General features: G+C 60.8%; 1 protein-coding gene across 19 annotated transcripts in view; it reads right to left on the bottom strand.

Annotated features, from left to right (window-relative positions):
- The window catches only part of CASZ1 (castor zinc finger 1), a 155287-nt gene that overhangs the window by 21413 nt on the left and 112650 nt on the right, over window positions 1-21224 (bottom strand). For 13 of the 19 annotated variants that reach the window (XM_027110209.1, XM_027110211.1, XM_027110210.1 and 10 more), the window contains 2 exons: window positions 4976-5452; window positions 1186-2020 (listed from right to left, as the gene is read on the bottom strand). In XM_027110209.1, coding sequence (XP_026966010.1) covers window positions 1186-2020; window positions 4976-5452 — 1312 coding nt within the window. Of the gene's footprint in view, window positions 1-1185; window positions 2021-4975; window positions 5453-7799; window positions 10095-21224 lie in introns of those variants that run through there. The other 6 variants (XM_027110205.1, XM_027110203.1, XM_027110215.1 and 3 more) reach the window with 4 other exon arrangements.

Raw genomic sequence — 21224 nt, 5'->3', positions numbered from 1 at the left:
CCTACCTTGGGCGTGGATCTGACCTAGAGTCCAACAGCATAGGAAGCCTGGGAAGCTGGGGCCTGGCCGCCTTGCACACAGAGAGTCAGGATGCTGCTGGCTGAAGAGGGGTACCAGGTACCACGGGGGAGGGCGCCAGGGGAAAGTGCAGGAACAGCACCAAGCAAGTGTGGCTGGGTGGTCGGAAAGGCCTCCCCGACGCCGAGGGCAGCTCCCTAGATCTACTCCCAGGTTTCTGGACCCGCCTCCAGGAGGGATGGCTGAGGGGAAGGGTCTCACTCAGCCCCCCACATTGATCCATCAGTTATTTTGCCATGGTCTAGGGCTTTGCGCTGGGTGTGCCCACCCCACCCCAGCCTCCTACCTTCTCTCGCTGCCTTCCCCATGGCGCAGGCTCTGAGCCTGGGAGCCCTGGCCACCAGCCTGGAACCCAGAAACCCCAGCCCAGAGTAGGGCTTTCCCAGCCAACCATAAGCCGGAAACTGGCCCTCACGGTGGCAGGCAGAGAAAGCCTGTCATGGGCACATGGGGGTTACAGTAGCCTGTGGCATGTGTGTTAGCAGATGAGCACGTGCACAGAAGTACAGGCAGACCCTGGAGATACTGCAGGTTCACTTCCAGACCACCGCCATAAAGTGAATATTCACTTCCAGACCACCGCCATAAAGCGAGTCACACGAATTTTTTTTGGTTTCCCAGAGCATAGAAAAGTTACGTTTACACTACACTGTAGTCTGTTAAGTGTGTAATAGCATTATGTCTGAAAAAGCAATGCATATGCCTTAAATAAAAAACGCTTTATTGCTAAAAACTGCTGACCGTCATCCGACAGTGCAGGGTTGCCACAAACCTTCAATCTGTAAAAATACGCAATATCTTCGAAGCGCAATAAAACAAGGTGTGCCTGTACCCGCTGTGAGAGCGTGTGTGCGCACAGCAAGATGTATAGTGTGCGGGTGCATGAACTGAGCCTGAGCGATTATGTAGGCAGAGGAGCGTGTGCGTGTGTGTGTGTGCGTGCACGCGTGTGCGGAAGCATGTGTGTGAGAATCTGGGTGCATGGTGGATGTGCATAAGGTGTGGGTGTGTGTGTCCATAAGTGTGAGCTTCGGAGGCAGGAAGTGGGCCTCCGGGCCACTCCAGTCCCGGGTGCAGGGCTGGCAGTGAGGGTGGTGCACGCCTTACTTGACAGTGGAGACGGTCCCCGTGGTGATGGAGTCTGTTTTGGAGAAGGTTGACTTCAGGTACTCGGGAGTGTTGAAAGGCAGGGAGGCAGGTGGCTCAGGGCCTGGCCCAGGGGCACTGGGAACAGTGGGCACGCTGGCGAGGGGTGCAGGAGCCAGGCTGGGGGTGGGCGGAACCTTGGCGGGGCCCGGCTTCTGGATGGCCCGGACGTCGTACTTGGAGGGGCGCCCCACCTTGCCCGTCTTGAAGGCGATGGCCCCTCCCATGTCGGGGCTGCCCTCCCCGGGTTTGAAGAGGTGCAGGTACTTGACGTTCTCCAGGTCGTACTTAGACGGCTTCTTGTAGGCGCTCCCGTTCTGGGGCCGCAGGTTCTCACCCGTCTTCAGTTTCTGGATGAAGAAGTCGTACTTGGAGGCACGGGCCACCAGGCCCTGCATGGGGACACTGCTGTGTGAGGGCAGGGGCAGGATGGTGGCCTTGGTCTCCAGGTGCGCGGTGCTACTGGGCAGCCGCAGGCCAGGCAGGGAGCCCAGGGCCTCCTTGCTGGCCCGCCCCTCGGCTGTGGTACCGTGGGCCGGCCAGGACAGCTGCTCGCCGGCCTTGAGCTTGCGGATGTACTCCTCATACTTGGAGAACCGCGCCCGCTTGCTGAGGGCGTCCTCGGAGGCGGGCAGCGCGGAGGAGGTGGCCGCCTCTGGCGTGGAGCCCGCATGCAGCTTCTCGAAGCTGATCTTCCCGGCCAGCTCGTCCCTCGTGTTCTGGTCATCATAGCCAAACATGCCAAGGAACTCGGTCATGGTGGAGGCCGCGTAGTCCCGCAGCGAGGAGGCCTCTCCTATGGCAGGGAGGAGAGGGGCCGTCACCTCTGGGAGGGAGCAGGGTAGCCCAGGGACAGGCCCCGCCCCCCCCCCCACCGCCGCCCTGCCCACAGAGGGAGGGGGCCGGCCTGGGGAAGGGTGGAGCGGGACATGATCTATGGACATTTGGCTCACTTGTTAGGTTTTACGACTCTTAAATTAATTTGTTTAAAAAAAAAGTAATTAATACTGGGGTAAAATAAAACGAGTTCATCAATGCCAGGAAAATCAATTTCCTAAATGTTCTGGCCGATGGCTTTTCAGTACATTAAACAAAGTTTCATAAATGTCTCCGCTCTCTTGCCTTGGCCTAATATGAAGGAGAAGTCATTTTACTGGAAGTAAGGCCAGATCCCAACCTGCCTCCCAGGGTGGGGGTGGGAACGGGGGCTGGGGACAGGTAGGGCTGTGAGCCAGGGGCTGGGCAGTCAGGAGGGACCCCAGGGGCTGAGGGAGCCACTGGGGATGGGGTCAGGGGTAGGCCTGGCTGAGCCTGCCTGGAGGACCCTCCCTGGCCCCCACAAATGGACACACAGGCCCCTTATCCCTGGGAGGATGAGAGGCTCGCCCCAAGCCTCCTCAGGACCTGTCCTGTTGGCCCTTCCCGGCCCCCCCGGCTGCTGATGGCCCCAGACGACAGGGCCGACGGGCAGAGAGCCTGCGGATGTGTTCACTCAGACTCCCTCAGGGTCCGCCCACCCCAGCCAAGACTTATGACGTAGAGAGTCCTTCAAACCTCCCTGCCACCTTCTGGTCACTTGTGCTCACGCACGAGGGTGGGCCACCGAGGAGAGTCAAGGCCGTAGAGGCAGTGGCTGAGTCTGGCCCATCTATCGCCCCACTGTGTCCACAGTGGGGCACACGGAGAATCCCCCGAAGCAACCTCCCCACAGGGACATGCACGCACGCGTGCACACTCAAGCTCGCAGCCCTAGCGACCTTCCCCGCCCACACACACACACGTGCACACAAACCACTCCACACTCCACAGTCAGCTCCCCAAGAGGAGTCTCAGGATGGCAGGGGCAAGACGACCCTGTTCTGCCTGGCGCTGTTCACTGGAGACGAACTCCTTCCACACACAACCTTCCTCCACGATAGGCCTGCGACTCCCCAGCACACGCATTCCTGCACAGAACACTCGCTGAACACCGACTATGTGCTACCCCCTGAATCAGGAGTGGGTGCACACAGGTGGGTGGGACTCACCTGGGCCCCAGGGCACATGCGTGTTCTCTCCACTCATGTCTGAGCCTGCACACCCAGGCACACAGAGCGGCAGGACCCCAGGCTGGGGGTCCTAAAAGCACGGCCAGGGGAAGGCGTGGCCGAAGCAGGGGTGGGAGGACCAGGACCAGCAGGGCAGCCGAGGAGGGCTTTCCTCCCAACCACACCTGGAAGTGGTCTGAGAGCGGGGCTGGGCTCTGGCACAAGAGAGAAGCTAGCAGCATGTAGAAAGAGCCTCTGAGCTCCTGGGAGGACAGGCAGGAGGGTAGTCCTGCGGGGACCGGGACGCGCCAGGTGCGGAGACAGGACAGTCACGGGCAGCACCTGGCACACGAGGTGGGCAGAGCGACTCAAGGAACCGACGGACAGCTGTTCCTCTGGGCGGGGTGGCCGGTGGGCTGCTGTCCTGACCTCAAGCTACTTGGGGCTGGGGACCCAGTCTGGGAGGAGTGGGCCCTGGCTGCTAGATTCAGTGGCTCAGGGACCAGGGAAAGGGGCTAAAAATAGCTGGAGGCAGCTGAGCCCTCACTATATATGGCAGAGAAACAGAAGGCTCTGAAGGGCAGGCGGCTTAGAGCAGGGAGGGGGCCAGGCAGGGGTCCCAGGGGCAGCCCAGAGGCCTGCATTCCCAAGCCCATGGTGGGCAGCCTGGGCTCCGGCTGCCTGGCTCCAGCGCCCGGGCTGAGCAGGCCGCCCTGGGTGTCACCCTGCAGTCCCACTGGGCCTCAAACCCGAGGGGCGAGGCCTGCAGCCACGAGGCCACTGGCAGTTCTAGCCCTGCCTCCTGCCATCCTAGCTCTCTGCTCCCCCGGGAGGTGCTGGGGCGCTGAAGGGACAGTGGCCCTTGTCCCTGTCCCTCCCCTCTCCTCAGGCCCAGCGCAATCACCTTGCGTCTGGGAACGGCAAGGGCTTTTCCTATCAGAGGAAACTGAAGGTCACACTTTTCCTCATTGATCTTGCAATGTTTGTTAATTACTCTGTCACTGATGTGGCGAAGGATAATTAAACAGCTCTGTTTATATCTTATATGCATAATTATGTGGCTGCGCAGGGCTCCCCGCGTGGGGAGGAGATGCGCCCCTCGCTTCAGGGGAAGGGGATCGGGAAGCGGGCAGGGAAGGCTCGGGACACAGGCACAGCCTGGGAACGAGGCTGGGGAGCTGAAAAAAGACCCCAGGCCCAGAGTTCCCGTCCTAGCAGAGACACCCTCCCTCCCCAGAGCAGAAGGAGCTCCTCATCTAAGGCCAAGCAGACACCAGAAAGGCCAGCTCTTAGCCATCTCGTGGGAGAGACGTCAGCCAAGGGACCGCGTCTGGGGCAGGTGGGTGTAACGGGATGTGCCGGCTGGGTGTCGCTCCCCACATGCACGTCCAGGTACTGCGCCCCCCAAGAGGCTCCTCCCTACGCAGGTGCGTGTGGACAGTCGTCTACCCACACGCCGTCCGTCCATCCGTCCCTCCATCCATCCGTCTGCCTGTCCACCAGTCCATCCGTCCATCCACTGCTTCCTGAAGACCCACTGTGTGTTCGGCAGCCCACCCCAGCCCGGCTCACACGTCTGGGAAGCTGCCTTCTCAGGCCCTTCCCTCCTCACCCCTGCTGCCCCTGAGGGAAGAGGGCACGCTCTGTGGACACACACACCACTCCTTCCCCGCCGGGCCGCCCTCCTCGTGGGCTTATGTCCCGTCCGGGGCTTAGACACCCACCTGAAGCCTGCTTGGCACTGGGACCACTGTCATCCTTGGAGGCTGCCCCGTTCGAGTCCTTCTCCTCCACGACGCCGCCATCCTTGGGGGGCTCGTCGCCGTGGTCTTCCTCGTCGCTGCAGCCCTGGGGCTGCACCATGTAGACGCCCTCGGGTGGCAGCTCCAGACCCTCCCGGGCAGTCCGCCCCAGCACGGGCGTGGGTGCCGGCTCCTCGCTGTATTCCCCGTTCACCCACTTCTCGATCACCGCCCGCCTCTTGTCCTCTTCGCTGCGGGGGGCCCGGGCCACCCCCGCCTCAGGGCCACTGCGCACTTTGTCCCGGGGCCGCAGTGGGCTGTCCTCGGCCTCCGCTCCCTTCTCCACCACCACCTGGCGGCTCAGCTTGGCGCAGATGGCGTTGAGCTTCAGGCCGCCTTTGCGTTTGGCCGCCATCGCGGGCTTGCCTGCAGGCGGGTCGGGGCACCGGGTGCCTTCAGCTGCAGGGATGGAGAAGGGTCAGAGGCGTGTGTGCCAGGCCCGGCCACCCACCTCGACAGCCGGGGGCGGACGCCCTGCCCCCGCATCCCCCAAGCCAGAGGTCTCTCTCTCCCCAGTGACGGTTCCACCGCCGCGTCCCAAGGCCAGGGTGTGTTTGTCCCCTCACTAGACCGTGAGCTCTATCCTCAGAGCCTGGCGCATACTAGGGGGTTCAGGAATATTCTGTAAACGAGCAAACGAATGAATGAACGAATGACTCTTTAAATGCAAGGGGCAGTCTTCTTCCCAGCACCTGGCTTCTGGAAGCATTTCCTCCCCTTGTTTGGCCCCAGGAGGCAGGACAGACATGCCACGGGACCTGGCTCCGCCTTCTCTGCCTCGGCCAGCTCCTGCTGCCCTGGAAGGCCTGGCTGGTCCCACGAGGCCCACTTTCCAGCCCTGAGAAGCTGGGACAGGTTGGGATTCCTCAGAAGCCCAGCAGGAAGCCCAGAGGCTGCAGTTACGGGGCCTAATCCCTCAACACGACAGCCCGACGCAACTGGCCGGGAACTGTTAACTAGGCTGCCCCAGCGCTAGCCACGTCCCTCACGGCTGCTGAGCGGGGGCGCCCAGGGTCCTGGGGGGTAAATGGCAAGACCGCTAACCATACAGCCTGGGGCCCGCCACAAAGGCCAACAGAAGTGGACACACCTCCATCTGTTTATTTGTATGTCCTGTCTGTCCACCCATCCACGCAGTGAGCTCCTACTGTGCGCCAGACCCCGAGGTGGTACCAGGGGCGGGCGGTGGCCATGGCAGACAGTCATGGCTTACACCCCCTCTGTGCACAGGGAGCCCCACTGAATGCTCCCAAGGCAGGGCTCCTCCGTGCGGCCCTCAAGTCTCCACACAGGTCAGAAGGCTGAGCAAGGGGACTCTGCTCCCAGATCCATGGTCAGAAGGGGCTTCACTATAACGGATCGAGACCCTAAAAACCCACACGCCTGGAACGCACTGAGAGGCTTACTCAGACGGGGACGGCCACGCCTGTGCCAGGACCTCATCTACAAGCAGACTTGGCTTGTACACACAGATGGCTGCCCCCCGATACGGACGATGCCCAGCTGCCCCAGACCCTTGACTCGAAGCCAGCTGCCCAGGGATCCCAGCCCAGCCCAGCCCAGCTCCCCCAGTCCTGCAGCCCTGGCTCTGCCGGGCCCCACCCTCACCCCTAGCTGGATGCCCACGCTACCCACGTGTGTCCGCATCTCCAAGTCTGTGCTGCCCACACCCAAAACTCCAAGCATCATCATGGGTTCCCTCTCAAAGCTCAGCGATGGGGCCCCTCATCGTGCCATCCCACCCGGCCTCAGGGCCAGCTGCCAGGCTCCGTGACACCGAGTTTCCTCCAGCAGGCCTATGGGGAGCTGGCCTCACCTGGCTCCCTTTGTCCCCGGCCCTGGTGGAGAAGGGAAGGGCGGGAGTGGGGAGCCTGCTCTATTTTTACCGGGAGGTAAGTAGCCAAGTGTGTATGGCAGACGGCAAATGAATCTATAAATATTTATCCCAAGGAAGAGGGAAGCAGAAGCTCCCAGGGCTGCACTTGCTGCTGGTGACACCCCCTCCCTGGGCCCCCACCCATCCTGGAGCCTCCTGGCACTTGGGCCCACCCAGCCCCGCCCACCCGCTCCTGATCTCGGCTGTGTGCCTGCCTCAGTCCCTCACGGGCCCCCGCCAGCTGCGATGCAGCTGTGCACCCAGGGCCCACCCCCCGCCCGCAGGCCCCTTTGCTCCACCCATGCCCCCTACACCTGCCCTCCAGCTGCTGCTCTGCCCCAGCCCACCTGCCTTCCAGATGTTGCCCTCCCTCTGACTCTACTGCTGGTCCCAGGGGTGGCGGTGGAGAAGGGGTGTGGGCCTGGGGTGCAGGGCAGGAGGCAGAAGCAGGCCTTACTCCAAAGTGCAGATGCGTGTGAGTCTGGGGCTGCGAGCTGGGGTGTGTGTGTAAGAGCTGAGGTCCAAGGTGCCTGCCCGCCCGTCTTCCGGCCCACCCTGTGGGGCCTTCTCCCCTCCCCCTCCATCAGGGCCCTGGGACCTGCAGACTACCCCCCTCGTGGTCTGACCCCAGGCTCCCGTCCATGTAAACATTCCCTTGACTTTCTTCCCTAAAATATAAACGCCGTGGCCAGGCCTCAATGGGAGGAAGCCATCCGTCCCCGGCCCTGTCACTGCCCCTTTCATCTCCTTCCCGCCACCAGCCTGCCCGCTGCTCTATTTACACTGGACACTTCCTCTGGGAACAATACTGCCCAGGAGGCAGGCTTGGGCCGGAGGGTGGGAAGGTGCGGGGGCTGCCGCACTGCTCACCCAGGGCCGGGCTCCAGAGAGGAGGCGAGGGGCGGGGCGGCTGCAGGGATCCCAGCCAGGCCTGGGGAGAGGAGTGGGTCAGTATCGGCACGCAGGCAGCCAGCCCAGGGCTCCCCCAGCCTCCTGCCTTGGGCCCCAGTGATGCCGGCTGGGCCAGGGCGAGCCCTGGGAGGTGGCACAGCACCATGGTATGGCCTGGCTTTTGGGGTCAGACAGTCATGAGTTCACGGCCTGGCTCCGGCCCCTCACTAGCTCTGGACCCTGGTCGAGCTTTCTCCCCGTGAAAAGGGCTGCAGGACTGTAAGATGAGAGAGGGTGCTTGTCTGTGCCAAGTACAGGGCCTGACAGTCAAGGACCTGGGGAAAGGCAGCTGAGCCCTGGGAGGGGACAAACAGGCAAGTGCGGTGCCACATCTGGGCACGAGACCCCTAGACCAGGAAACCACACCTGGCCCAGAAGAGGCAGAGGGGACAGGAGAGGCTGGAGGGCTGGGCCGCGGGCAGGCTGCCTACTCAGCAACAAATGGCCCCTCGCCGGCTCCCACAGTCTAAGCCTCACCTCCCAGGGCTCCAAACGCAACAAGCCCCCAGCAGGCAGGCAGCTCTGTCTCCAAGCTGAGTGGGTCCTGCTCAGGGTGGAGAAAGGGAGGGGCGAGAACTGGACTGTCCCTGCACCTGTTGGACACTAGCTCACGACCTCTCACTATGATCCCGTGAGGCAGGTACTGTCGTCGTCCCATTTGACAGAGGAGGAGACTGATCCTGGAGCCGTGAAGACACTCCAAAGCCAGAGCTCATGAAGGTCAGGGCACAGCAAGGTGCGGGGCCGCCACCATGTCCCCACAAAGGCTCCAGGAAGTCCCAGGCCTCTCTGCCCACCTCCTCCTCACCCTCACTCCCGGTTCCCATAACACGTAGCCCCCTAAAGTGTTAACTGTGATGGGTAAAATGGTGCAGCAGATTGCTACAATAAATAATTTACTGATATTTATAAATATGTAAATCAGCCAGCTTCAGAAATCGAATGAAGGGAGGGCCTCGGGAGAAGGGCCCGCTATGGCAGGAATCTCATCACTCCCTCCAAAGGCTGGGGAAGGCCGGGGCTCCTGCCAGTTCCGAGGTGGGGGGGGGCTCCTGTAGTGCACCTGGGCCCCTCATCCCTGATCCCTGGGGACTACGGGGGTGGCTGGAACGGCCACTTCCTCGCCTGGTCAGGGCCAGGTCCTCCCCTGCCCTGGGCAGCCCAGGCTCAAGGGGACCAGAGGCTCCAGTGCCCACTGCCCACGGCTGGGTACCTCAGAGTCACTTGTCCTGCCTTGAGGGTGGGGGTTAGTCCCCAGGGGCTGGGCAGGCCTGGCAGCCCCTCCCCACCAGTGAGTAATGTGTTTTGGGGCCGGGCGGACTGTCAGCTACCAGGCTCTGGGTGCTTTATGGGCTCTGCCTGGTGGCTCTGAACTCCCTGGTAGGAAATAAAGTTCTCCCTGCGTGTCCCTTCTAAACATTTCACTCAGTGGAAACGGTGTTTAAGAAAAATGAGGACATATTTCTTCCTAAGGATGCAGTGTCCCCTTTGGGCAGCCTAATGCCCGCTGTATATCAAGAAGTGGTGAGGCAGGGGCCAGGCACCCGTCCCCTCGGGTTGGGGTGGTCTGGGCCCTCCTGCCTGCTGCCAGGCGGCTCGGGGGCCGTGGGCACCGCTGGGTCACTCTGGTGGCCGCCCTGGCCCACACTGCCTAGAGCAACATGGCAGCTGGCACCCTCTGAGCCAGCTGTTTAAAGTTGCCCAGTGCTGGGCAACTCAGAGCATCGCCTCAGTGGTCCCCCAGCATCCCCGTACGGCCGCTGTCCTATCCCTGTTTCCGGGTGAGAAAGCAGAGCTCACAGAGGTTGTCAACGGTCACGGTCACTCAGAGGGTGTGCCAGAGCCGGACTCCCACTGGGCTCAGATGTCTCACCATCTGAGACCCCACACATGCCTCCCACAGCCTCCCAGCGAGGGTGGCAGCAATGTTGGAGCTTCCCTGCAGCCCCTAAGAACTTGAACCTGACAGGCCACAAGCCCCAGTGCTGGGGTGCTGCGCCTATGTTCAGGCTCTGGGCTGAATTCTGAGGATATGAAATGAGCAGGCGGACTGTCCCGGTTCCTGCCATGACGGACTGTTCAGTTTAGACGAGGGGGCAGACGTTCAGGTCATTACAAGCGTGATCACTGCGGTGAAAAGTCTCGGTGCCACAGGGGCAGCGAGTCTGGGAAGCAAGGAAGGGTTCCTAGAGACATCTGCTCCGGCCCTGCTCCCCACGAGCTCCCTCAGGGCCCCCCTCCCCCTCCCCCTCCACACAGCCCATCTCCATCTTAACAGCTCCCACCCCATCTCCCCAGCCAGGACCTGTCCCCGAGGAGAAGGGTGTCCTTCCCTCTTGGGCCCGATCCCATGCCTGGTTTTTGCAGGTGGGAGGAGTGGCCACTGCCCCTCAGGGCTCTCAGCTGGGTCCCCTGGTCCCCAACAGCTCCAAGTCGGGAAGCGGGGGGCCCAGCCGCTGGGGGCCCTCCTCGCCCCACTTTGTTTATTTATTTATTATAATTTTTTAGTCCAGTTAAAAGGTTTACTATCCAGACGCGTCTAAGTGGCCTCACTTAGCGTAAGTAACTCTATAAATCAGAGGAACTGTTAGCATCCACCGCACAGGCTGGCCATCAATCTCCCCCAGGTCACAGTCAAACAGGAAGGGGAGAAAAGAAGAGTTACCGCCCCGGGGAGATTTAAAACACACACACACGCACACGCACACACAGACCGTGCACACGCACACACGCTCGGGCGTCTCTGTATTTGTACGATCATATTATACTCACACGTGCACACGAAGAGCGGCCCGGAAACCGGCTGTGCTGTGTGTGTCATGATAACAACGCACAAATGTGGCTCCTGCAGCCTGAAGGGGACACAGCCTGAGGGAGGGGTGAACCCCCGGGGCCGGGCTCTCCGTGCCTGAGCAGCCCTGCCCAGGCAAGCAGCTCTGGACAGCGGCAAGGGGGCTCTGCAGGGTCCCCTCCCCTTCTGTGGCCCCTGCCTCTGCCAAACCCCAAGGGACCAGGCTTTCCCCTTTTGTGCGCCGGAGGCAGGGAGGTGGAGCCCAAGGACGGGGCAGGGAGGCTGTCAGCTGCAGGCCGCTGACAGGTCCTCGCCCGCCGTGCCCAAGGCTGGGCACACCCCAGACACACAGCACAGGACTCCAGTAGGGCAGCGCCGTCCAGAGGAGCAACCGGCTGCTGTGCAGAGCCCTGGAGGTGCCCAGGCAAGGCGACCTTTCCGCAGCGGCCTCAGGAATGCCTCACCTTCTCTTCGAGTGGGTGTGGCTGGATACACACAGAGCTTGGACACAGGCTCTCACCCCGTCCCCAGAGAGGCCCTGGTCCTAGAAGGCCCCACTAGGACCTGGGGTGGAGAGGCCACTCCTGGGTGCCCCTCGGCCTCTCCTGGCATCCCCCTGGGGGTCCCCAAGGCCAGGCCAGGCAGCCCGAGGGTGGCAGACCTGCCCAGGCCCACCTCCTCTCCTGCCTCGCCCCGAGGCCTCCCCAGCTCACCCGCCCGCCTGCCCACTGCATCTCCCCATGAACTCTATTTCTCTTTCCTCTCTGAAAACAACTGAGCTGTAAATACTGTTTAACCTTCTCCCCCCCCCCCCCCCCCCCCCCTCCGCACTATAAAAACACAAATATGCCATAACTCAGCCGGCCGGCCGCCCAGCCTCCAACATGCCCTGCGCCCGGGCCTCTCAGGAAGGTCATTACAAACGACTTTCCGATTCACTGCTCCTGAAATAATTTTGTGTATTAAAACCTGAATCTGCACTTTCTGGGGCCGAAAGCCTCGCTTAATTATGGCGGGTGTCCTTGGGACGGACAGTGATCCTTCACTCGCCAGCCGCGCTCCAGCCCTCCGCCCGCCAGCCCGCCCCCCTCCCTGGGCCCAATCTGTTTTCAAAGTGTGTCTGTCCTTTATTAAATTGTTTTCTTTTCCACATTATCAGTTGCCATGGAGACCTCATCTCTCGGATTATTTGAATTTCATTATATCTATTGATTTGGGAGCATTTCATCTTTTTTATTGTTTTTCTGTCAATTTTCAAAACGAATAACCATCTAATTTGCGTCAGTGCTGATTATGTTTGTCCCTCAATAGAGGTCGGCAGCTGCGCTGGGGAAACAAATCAATGAAAAACCATCATAAAACTCCCCACTCCAGTCTCCAGGATGTGTGGGTGACATTCCACGCCTGCGAGAGACACACTCATCAGCTCCAAGTTCGGCTACGGTGGCGGCAGCTCCGCTCCACGTCCGCCTCCTCTGGCCTTAATATTTAATTCCGCGATTTGGGCCATTATTAGTGGTGCTTTTATTAGTGCGTGTGCATGTGAGTGTTCGGTGGTGGGCTGGCTGTTTCACTAATTTGTGGGTGAGGCAGGGAAACCCCGGAGGAGGGCAGGGCGGACGGTGTTGGGGGTGTAGTGGGAAGCGGAGGAAAGGGGGGACACCCTGGGGAGCGGATGGGGCGCGGGACCGGGAGGTCTGCAATGAGGGGCTGGAAAAGGGGGGAGACAGCAGGGGGACCGAGCGAAGGGGAGGAAAAGAGGGAATTCAGATTGCTCACTTTGTTGGGTTTTTTTTAAATAATTTATGCAATTTTAAGCATTTATGTATAAATTTTTTAATAAGCCACCCTGGAGCAGGATGGCCATTAACATCCCAACGTCCTTCTGTCCAATGGGCTGGCGGAGAGGATCAATTTCTGAGAGTACTTTCCCTTTTTTATGACATGATAAAATGCTTTTAAAGCAACTTACACAAATACGGAAAATTTTTTTTCTTTTTTCCCCCCGTCCCCTCTCCCATCCCCTAACAGCCTTCTTATCCACCAGGGAGGGGGGTGTGCGCGCACGCACACTTGTGCTCGCGCTCTCTCTCCTTCGGGGGAGGGGGCTGGAGGGGAGGCTGGCCGGCAGAGAGCCCCAGTTCTAACTGGAACTGGCCGCCTGTCCTTCTAACAAGGGCATAAACTTTCATTACCCATGCACGCAGTCAAAGACAATTTAGGGAAACGCGCTGCTCGGAAAAGGAAAACCTCAGCGATTCGTGGCCCACGCTGCCGCTGCCATCTGGGGGGCTGCTGCCGTCTCCAGCGTGAGGGAGCGGGACCCTGAACCTCTGGCCCTGCCCGGAAGGAGGCGCGGAGGGGCCCTCGTGGGATGCAGCCAAAGAGGGAGAGGAGGGACCAGAAGGAGCCCTGGGAGCACCCGGCCTTGGGCAGGGGCCAGGCCCCCTGGGTCGTGCTCTCCCCCGACACCCCTTCGCTAACCCCAGACAGGCGTGGGCCCTTGAAGGCAAGCACAGGACTCGTCGTTTCTGCCACCCAGTGCTGTCGCGGAGCAGGAGCTCAGTGGATGGATGGTCAGACAGAGGGACCAAAGGAAGATCAAGTAGGAAACTGGGCCCAGATGGCCCGGGGTCCGTGCAGGAGACCCACGGGTGCTGGGGAAAGGCTCCCTCTCCAGGGGTCACCTGCCTTGCAAGTGGGTCTGGGGCAGGAGTACCTCTGGGTGTAAAGGATCAGGGGCACCAGAGCAAGAGGGGGTGGCCTGGCCACCATCACCCCAACCCTGGACTCGAGCCCCTACCGCCCTGAGACGGAGCCAAGCCCTTGTGTGGAAGAGGGTCCGTGCCCAGACTTGGGGACAATCCTTATTTCCATGTCCCCTTCACCTCGTACACCCTCCTCCTGAGAGGGCTGGGGGGTAGGTGGAGGGGCCTGAGGGGTGAGCCCTGTCCCAGGGCTGAGGGGGATGACCCTGGTTCCCAGGTGGGCCCTTCCCTGCCACTGTGGGACAGAGCCCGGCCCGCTGAGGCCACGCCTGGGCGGCTGGACTTTGGCAGCTTCCAAATAAGACAAGCTGACATTATGAACTTGGCCGCCCTCTAAAAAAACCTCCCACTTTAAGCCAGTCACATCCCTGCCCCGGACATCGGTGTGCTCACCTGAGATGCGGGGCTGTTGAAAGGAGGACACGGGGTGACATGTCTGGCCCAGAGCCGTGCAGCATGGTGCCTGCCACCATACTGGATGGGGACTGTGGACAGGGTCCCCGCCTCGGTAGCAGGAAGCGCTGGTCCAGCCCTGCACGGCCCTGCCTTCGTCCAGGGATCTGGGGACCCTCAGCATCCTCCTGCTTCCCCACCTGCCACAAAGCCCTACTTTCTCCTTGGGCCCTCCCACCCTGGAGCCCCCGAGCCTCTCTCACCCTGGAGCCACCCTGGAGCCTCTCCCCGAGCCTGAATGTGGGCAGCCCAGGTGTCCTAGATGCTCAGCGGCAGCAGCACGGGAGCACCCAGGTAAGGCCAGGCCACCCCCAGCCCTCGTGGGACGCAAGCGGAACAGAGCTGCGCCCACCCTCCTCCTCTTTAGTGCGCAGCACCCCCCCCCCACAACTGTCATTAAAATAACAAGTTTCTGTTACAATCTAAACATTCCCACATCGCATAAAGGGTTATATTACACCCGAGTCACTCCCGGGCCCGTGTTTGCACAGAAAAGCTCACGGCAGGTCCCCCCTCCTGACGAAGTGACTTATTAAAGTTTAAACAGTAATTAACAGAACAATAAAAATAAAGGGATGTTTGGGGAGTCATAGCGCACACAGGGTTTTTGGCAGTGCCAGCAGTTTTTCAGTGCCCTGCGCTGGCAGCAAAATGCGACTGAGAAGCCAGGGGGCACGGAGGACCGGGCCAGCGTTGGGTCGGGGAGACTCCAGGCCTAGAGGGTGAGAAACAGAGGGCAGACGGGAAGGAGGGGATGAGGTCCGGGAAGCCCTGCTGGAGTCTGTACGGGGCCACCAGCCCCACTGGGATCCGGGGTAGCAGGGTGGGCACGGTGGAAGCAGGAGAGGAGGTCTGACACTGGCAGGAAGCCCGCCGAGCCAGGTTGCGGAGGCTCTGCGATGCCAGTGTCTAGCTTGGCCCCAGGCACTTTCTGGGAGCCCAGTGCCCTGGTCACATCCAGCCAACTCCGGCATGGACCTGACTGGGGGAGGCATTGGGTACCCAGGCACCATGGGCATCACTAGACCCTGTGGTTAATGGTTCCTGGGCCTGGACGCCAGCCACTCCGGGCTTCTCTCCCAGTGGGGCAAGTACCTCTCCCTGCTCCCGTGGCCGGGGCAGTGCAGTGTACACCCCTGAGAACTCTCCTCAAGCCACTAGCCCCTACTAATAAGCATGAGTTGGGACTCAGGGGACAAGACTGCCCCTCTATCCTCTGGGAGGGGGAGAGCAGATGGCCCAACCAATGCTGGCCCCCACCTGAAGGGGGGAAGCACCCGGCTCACTAGGCCAAGGTGGGTCCCACTGGTGGAGTCCTCCTTTGCAAAGGTCCACAGGGAGCCGAGCCCGGGGGGCTGGCCTAAGGCCAGGATGCCCTGCAACTAGCAGGCCAGGCCACTCATCCTTCGCCTCTCCTGTTCTCCCTGCACAAGTTCTTTTTTTTTTCTTTTTTTTTTCTTTTTTTTGCGTTACGTGGGCCTCTCACTGTTGTGGCCTCTCCCGTTGCGGAGCCCAGGCTCCGGACGCGCAGGCTCAGCGGCCATGGCTCACGGGCCCAGCCGCTCCGCGGCATGTGGGATCCTCCCAGACCGGGGCACGAACCCGTGTCCCCTGCATCGGCAGGCGGACTCTCAACCACTGCGCCACCAGGGAAGCCCCCTGCACAAGTTCTACCCAGAGGCTCAGACACCTGGACTGGGTGTGGGGGGGTGGGGAGGGGTGGGGGGAGGCAGGGAGGAGCCTCGGGGAAAGGAGGGGCTCCACCTGGACGAGGCCAGTGCGCTCAGTACATTTCCCTCAAAGCCTTGGGGGCTAGAGAAGAAGGGACAGCAGGAATGCTTAGTGGCAAAACAATGCACGTGTTTTATCTCACGCCAGCCAGGTGATGGGCACCAAGGTACCGCCGGGCTGGCCTTAGACTTATCAGCTCCCCAAGCTGCCCTCTCACTTCTTCCTTCTCCCAGACTCCCTGGGCCCCAGCTGTCAGGCTACGTTGGTGGGGTGCTCTCCCAGGGCCGTCCTCTGACCTTGCAACCCAGAAGCCATGGCCAGCCTTGCTGCCCTCGCCTGTCCTTCCTCTCCAAGGAGAGCCTCTGTAAAATCAGTGTTCTCTCCTCACCACAGAACATTAGTTCCCAAAAGTGTTTTTTCAGTATAGCATCCCCAACTCAGGTTCTCCCAAGTAGGGCAGAGCAAAGGGTGTGACACAGGGACACCGCGAGGACTATGCCGGTGCCCTCCACCTTCCTCTTGGCCTTCTCCCATCTCTCTCAGTGCCAACCTGCCCGGGCCTGCCTGGGGATCCTAGTTCTGCCGTAGCCTCCCTCTACCCTGGTGCCTGCCGTTGGCAGCCTGGCCCAGTGTCAAGTCCAGAAGCCAGCCCCTGGCCCAGGCAAGCAGCCCCACCAGATCCCTGGCACAGGTCCCCCTGCTCTTTCCTCCACATCACAGCTGCAGGGGCTGACGTGAGCAGCTGCAAGCCATGCGTGGAGGTGAGACGCTGGGCTGAGGCCAGAGGCTCTCTCTAACCTTGTGTCTCCTAGGATTTGGTTCCTGGGCAGCTGGTGGGCACAGAGGGCAGGAACTCGCTTTGGCTGGGCCTCCATGGTGCCCGCCCATGCCACTGCCTCTCAGCAAGGCCCCTGCAGGCACAGCCGGCCAGGGGAGCACAAGGCCCCAAGGGCCTGGGATCTGGGCACAAACTTTGCTTCAAAGACGTAGAGAAGAGCCAGCAGCTTTCCTTCCCCTCTTTTCCAGGCAGAGCTCTTTGGGGCTCCACCCCCTGCCCCAAGATAAGGGACCCTTGGTGAGGGGAGGGTAGAGGGTCAGGCAGAGAGAGCTCAGGAAGGGGGCAGGCGACGCTTCCCAGGCACCAGCTGCTCTGCTCGGGAGCCAGGCTGCGAAGGAGAACGACAGGAGCTGCAACGCCCTCGCCAGAGGAGGCTGACTGAGCCACACGGCGCCCAAGGTTGGGGGGGTGGGCAGGGAAGGTGTGCTGGGGGTTGGGAGAAGGACTGGTGGAAGGCGGGGCCCCAAGGAGGGCAGGTGGGGACAGAGGCCTTCTAACTGGTATGCTCTAAGGTGGTCAAACTGGGAGCAGGCTGCTCATCCTAATCTGCTGTTTCCAGAACCCCCAACTTCTCCCCTACTCCCATGGCACGGCAAGGAGCTCTGGCTGGACAAGGAGCTCCTGCGGGTGGCAGCTGTCAGGGCGGTGGCTGTCCTAGATCCGTACAGAACTTTAGAACTGGAAGGGGTTTGAGGCCCGAGAGGTTGAGAGGCTTGTTGAAAGCCCAGGTCACTCACACGTCAGGACCAAGCAAATCCAGAGGCCCATTTCCTGACCTAGGCCATGTCATGACCAGCAGATCAAATTGCTCCACGTCTGTGTCTTAAAAGGGAATTTTCTGTGACCTTGGAGGCCGCTCCAGGGCCCATCAGCCCCAAACACCCCATGGATTCCCTGCTGGCGAGGCCTCAAGCCCCACATTTGCCCACCTGGGCAAGGACCCCAAATGGTTCTGAACCAGCACCCCAAGGGTGCAGGGCCTGGGATTCAGGCTCCTCAACTCTCCCAGGGAAGCACAAGTGGCATCTGGCTCTATGACCTGGCTTACCCCCGGAAATGAGTAGGACACGTGGGTGGCCGACCATGTGGGAGGGAGAGCCTGGGCACATGGAGGGCGCTCTGGGCACATGGAGGGCGCTCCGGTGTTGGCGGGGGCGGCTTCCTCTTTCAGGGACTGAGACCCCCAGAGCTTGGGAGCTGTGCCCTGAAGGGAAGACAGGGCAAGCGCTATTCTGGGATTAGAGGAAGGGCCTGGGAGAGGCAGGCCCCGGGCAGGTAAGCACAGCCTCCAGGAGCTCCAGGAAAGAAGGTGGGGATGGCAGCAGGTGGCAGAGAGGTGCCATGGATGACACTGCTACCCCACCCTCCCTACAGCCCATCTCCACAATCCCCTTGCTGAGGCCAATGACGATGACATGAGGGGCCTAATTTAGGAGTATTTTTAAAACTGTGGCCCTGGTGGAGGGGTTTAGCAGTTGTCAGCCATCTGGAGTAAGGAATTACTGTCACCTCCCTGATCCTATAGTCCCTAAACCCAAAGCTGGCTACGGCTCAAGGGGGGAGGCAGCAGGTGGGTGGGGGACGGGGCCCATTCCAGGGCAGGGCTTCCCACAGGCCAGGAAGCACCTTCCCTCACCCTCAGAGGGGGCCTGAGCCCGGGGGAAGGGGGCCGGAGGGCCCCGTGTCCTCTGTGCCCACGCGGGCTCTCCCACCCGCTCACGCACACTCACTCCCTGGGCCATGCCGGCTCGCGCAGGGGCCGTCAGGTAAATTAGATCTGAAAGCTGACAATTTCTGACCATATTTCCTTGATTATTTCAAACAAATGCACAGCAGCCGCTGTAAGGAGATTAAAGTGACATAAACGTCCCGAGTGGGAGGGGGGAGGGCAGAGGATTCAGGTCACCCCCATCCGTCCCCCGCCTGACAGACGCTATATCGCTATCCAATCCAATAAAAAATCCCCCCCTTTTGCTTTAATTAATTTTACAGCTAGCTTGCTTAATTACTTTCAATCAAAATCCTCCTGCCATCGCAAAATTAGAGATGGTTGAGCTCCATTAGCCTAAATTCTTCATTTCCATATAGAAAAGAGGCTGTCTGCATAGCCAGCCTGGGCCCCTGGCAGGACAGACGCCCATGTGCCCGCCCGCTGCCAGCCAGCCCACTCCTGGCTTCCGCTCCACGGCTATCTCTGGCCTGTGCATTTCCCCTCATTCTCCTCCATCCTTGCTCCTTGGGCTGAAAGAGGTGAGGTCTAGAAGGGGTACACTCCCCCGCTGCCCCCAACTCTTCCCCTGATTCATGCAGGGACTGCAGAGCTGGGCTGGACTGCCAGGGTTGGGCTGCCCCTGGCAAAAGGAGGGACGATCCTGGGATCCTGCTACCCTGCTAAGGGGCCTCTGCTGCTCCCAACCCAGGGCAGACAGTTCTCCTGGGCTCTCTGCCTCATCCCTCCTCACGAGGCAGAGCTCCCAGCAGAGCAGGACCACTTCTAGCCTTGGACTTAGGCCCAGTAGGTAAAGACCCCTGGAACCAACATCATCCAGGGTCACCTCTCTGCTGTTTCCTGGCTAAGGCCCTGCTCACTATCAGAGCGACTCCAGGGCCAGCTGTCTCCATGGTGCTAACAGGCAACATGGCGGCCCCCACAGACTCCCGTGTTCTCCAGGGGGCCCCATGTGGGCCCCTGCTCATCCTCCCGTATCCCCGGTTCCCAGCCTGCAACAGCTGCTCTGCTCCTCCACCCCCAGCCTGGGTCGGGTGGGTGGCAGGCCTGGGCTCTGTCCACATCCTGTGCCTGCACCAGCTCCCTTCTCTCCCTCCGCCTCCTCCTCACAGCCCCCAACCTCAACTCCGGAAGCTCCACTTCAGGTTTTCCAGGCTACAGCCCTGAGTGTCACCACAGGGTCCAGCCCAACCTGGGCTCCAGCTGATTAAGGATCTGCAACAGGATGTAAGGATTACAGTAAAACCTGGCTCCGGATCTACAGGGGCAGAGGGCCAAGTCCGGGCTCCGGGACTCCCCTCGCCTCCCCTTTCGGCACGCCCCCTCCCTCTGAGATGCTGAGGGCCAAGAAAGCCTGGGCCTCTGGGCCCTTCGCGGGATCCTGGCTGGACGCTGGGAATTGGATGACAAGGGGTAGCATGTGGGACTCAGGCCAAGTCTGGCAGGAAGGCAGGACTGGGATGGGGTGAGGAAGGGGATTTATGGCTGAAACCTGCCCTAGACCCTCTATGGGGACAGGAAGCCAACCTGGTCCTCCCTCTCAGGGGACCCGCATGGAGGTGGGGTGTCCTGCGTCTGACTCTGGAAGCTCTCAGTGAGGCCCTTCCAGGGAGCAGGCTTTAGGGCTGCCCCGTCGCTATGGCTGAAGGATTCTGGGCTTGGGTGAGGTAGCTGAACCTGGACCTGAACCTGGAGCCAGTCTTCCTGGACACCAGGGACCCACGGTCAGTCTGCAGGCTCCTCACAGATCTTGCGCTAAGGGTTATTTAACCCAAGTCCTCCTCTTCCTGGGTCAGTTGAGTTTCTCAAATACATCCCAAGTACCTTATGGGCACTGTCCCCGCTGGCCCTAGGGATCCAGAGAGAACGGTTTCAGGTATCAGGGAGCTCAGATTCTGATGGGGAAGACACACCAGCTCCAAAGCATTCCCCACGCCACTGAGGGCACAGAGGGGAGGCCAACTGTGAGTTCCAGGAAGGCTTCCTGGTGTCCAGGCCCAGGCTCTGCCTGGGAGGCCAGCAGGTGCAGAAGGAAAGGGGGGCGGCTCCGCTGGGCTCCTGTTCCTCCAGCCACTCTTCCCTCCATGCAGGGCTGCATCCTCTCTCCTGCCCTCTCTTCCGTGAGTCCTCAGCAGAGTAGGCTAGGGAGCCCAGGAAAGGCAGGAGCAGCCCCAGACCTCGGGGGCACTTACACACTTCCTGGTCGCTCTCCCTCCTCCTGGGGCAGAGCTGAGCTGACTTCTGGCTCTGCCCCTGATGCACCATGCCTGGCACAGACAGCCGAGTTGGTAGAAGGGTGGCTGGCAGAGCAAGTTCCGGGTCCGCTGCCCAGAGCTCGAAGGGGCACAGCCACAGTGGGGTGGTGAGGTTCCCCCCCATCTCCGGCCTGCCAGCCAGCACCTGTGGCGCGGGAGCACCTGCCTCTCGCCCCACTCACTCCTTCAACTCAGGAAACACTCCTTCGACTTGGGCCTGGCTACCCCTCCTCCTATGCATCCCTCAGGGGTCCCGGTTGAAATTTACTTCTTCTGGGAAGCCCTGCAAACTGCAGGGCCCCCTTGCTCTGCCCTCTCATCACACCCTGCTCCCTTAGATGGCACTTCTGTAATATAACTTGGTTAATGACCCCTCTATTTAGCTAAACGGCAAGATCTGCGGGAGGGGACCACTGTTTTAGCACAGCGCCTGACCCAATAAATATTTACTGAACGGATACAGAAAACTAAGTGCTTCTCAAGTTCGTAAGGGGTAGAGCTGGGATTGGGGGTGTGGCCTGACTTCTCTACCAAGCCCTGTGGAGCTCCAGGACCCTTCCTATCTGCGAGGGTAGGACTGGGTGGGACTGAGTCGGAAACCCCTTCTCTTGGGTCTTTGGCCCTCTTGGGCCTCAGGCTCACCTCCAAATGCCCTTCGCAGGGCTCTGCCTGGAGAACAAAAGAGGCCCCAGTTGTTCCCACATTTCTCTGGGAGAGGAACAACTGTTGCCGGCCAGGCCCTTGCTGAATAAATCCAGCAACTGTTTGTCGTACAGTGC

The sequence above is a fragment of the Aethalodelphis obliquidens genome, unplaced genomic scaffold (assembly GCF_003676395.1).
Source record: "Aethalodelphis obliquidens isolate GAN/ISIS:26980383/991018 unplaced genomic scaffold, ASM367639v1 scaffold9, whole genome shotgun sequence".
NCBI lineage: Eukaryota > Metazoa > Chordata > Mammalia > Artiodactyla > Delphinidae > Aethalodelphis > Aethalodelphis obliquidens.
The sequence above is the reverse complement of the archived record's forward strand: the minus strand, read 5'-3'. Positions and strand labels throughout refer to the sequence as shown.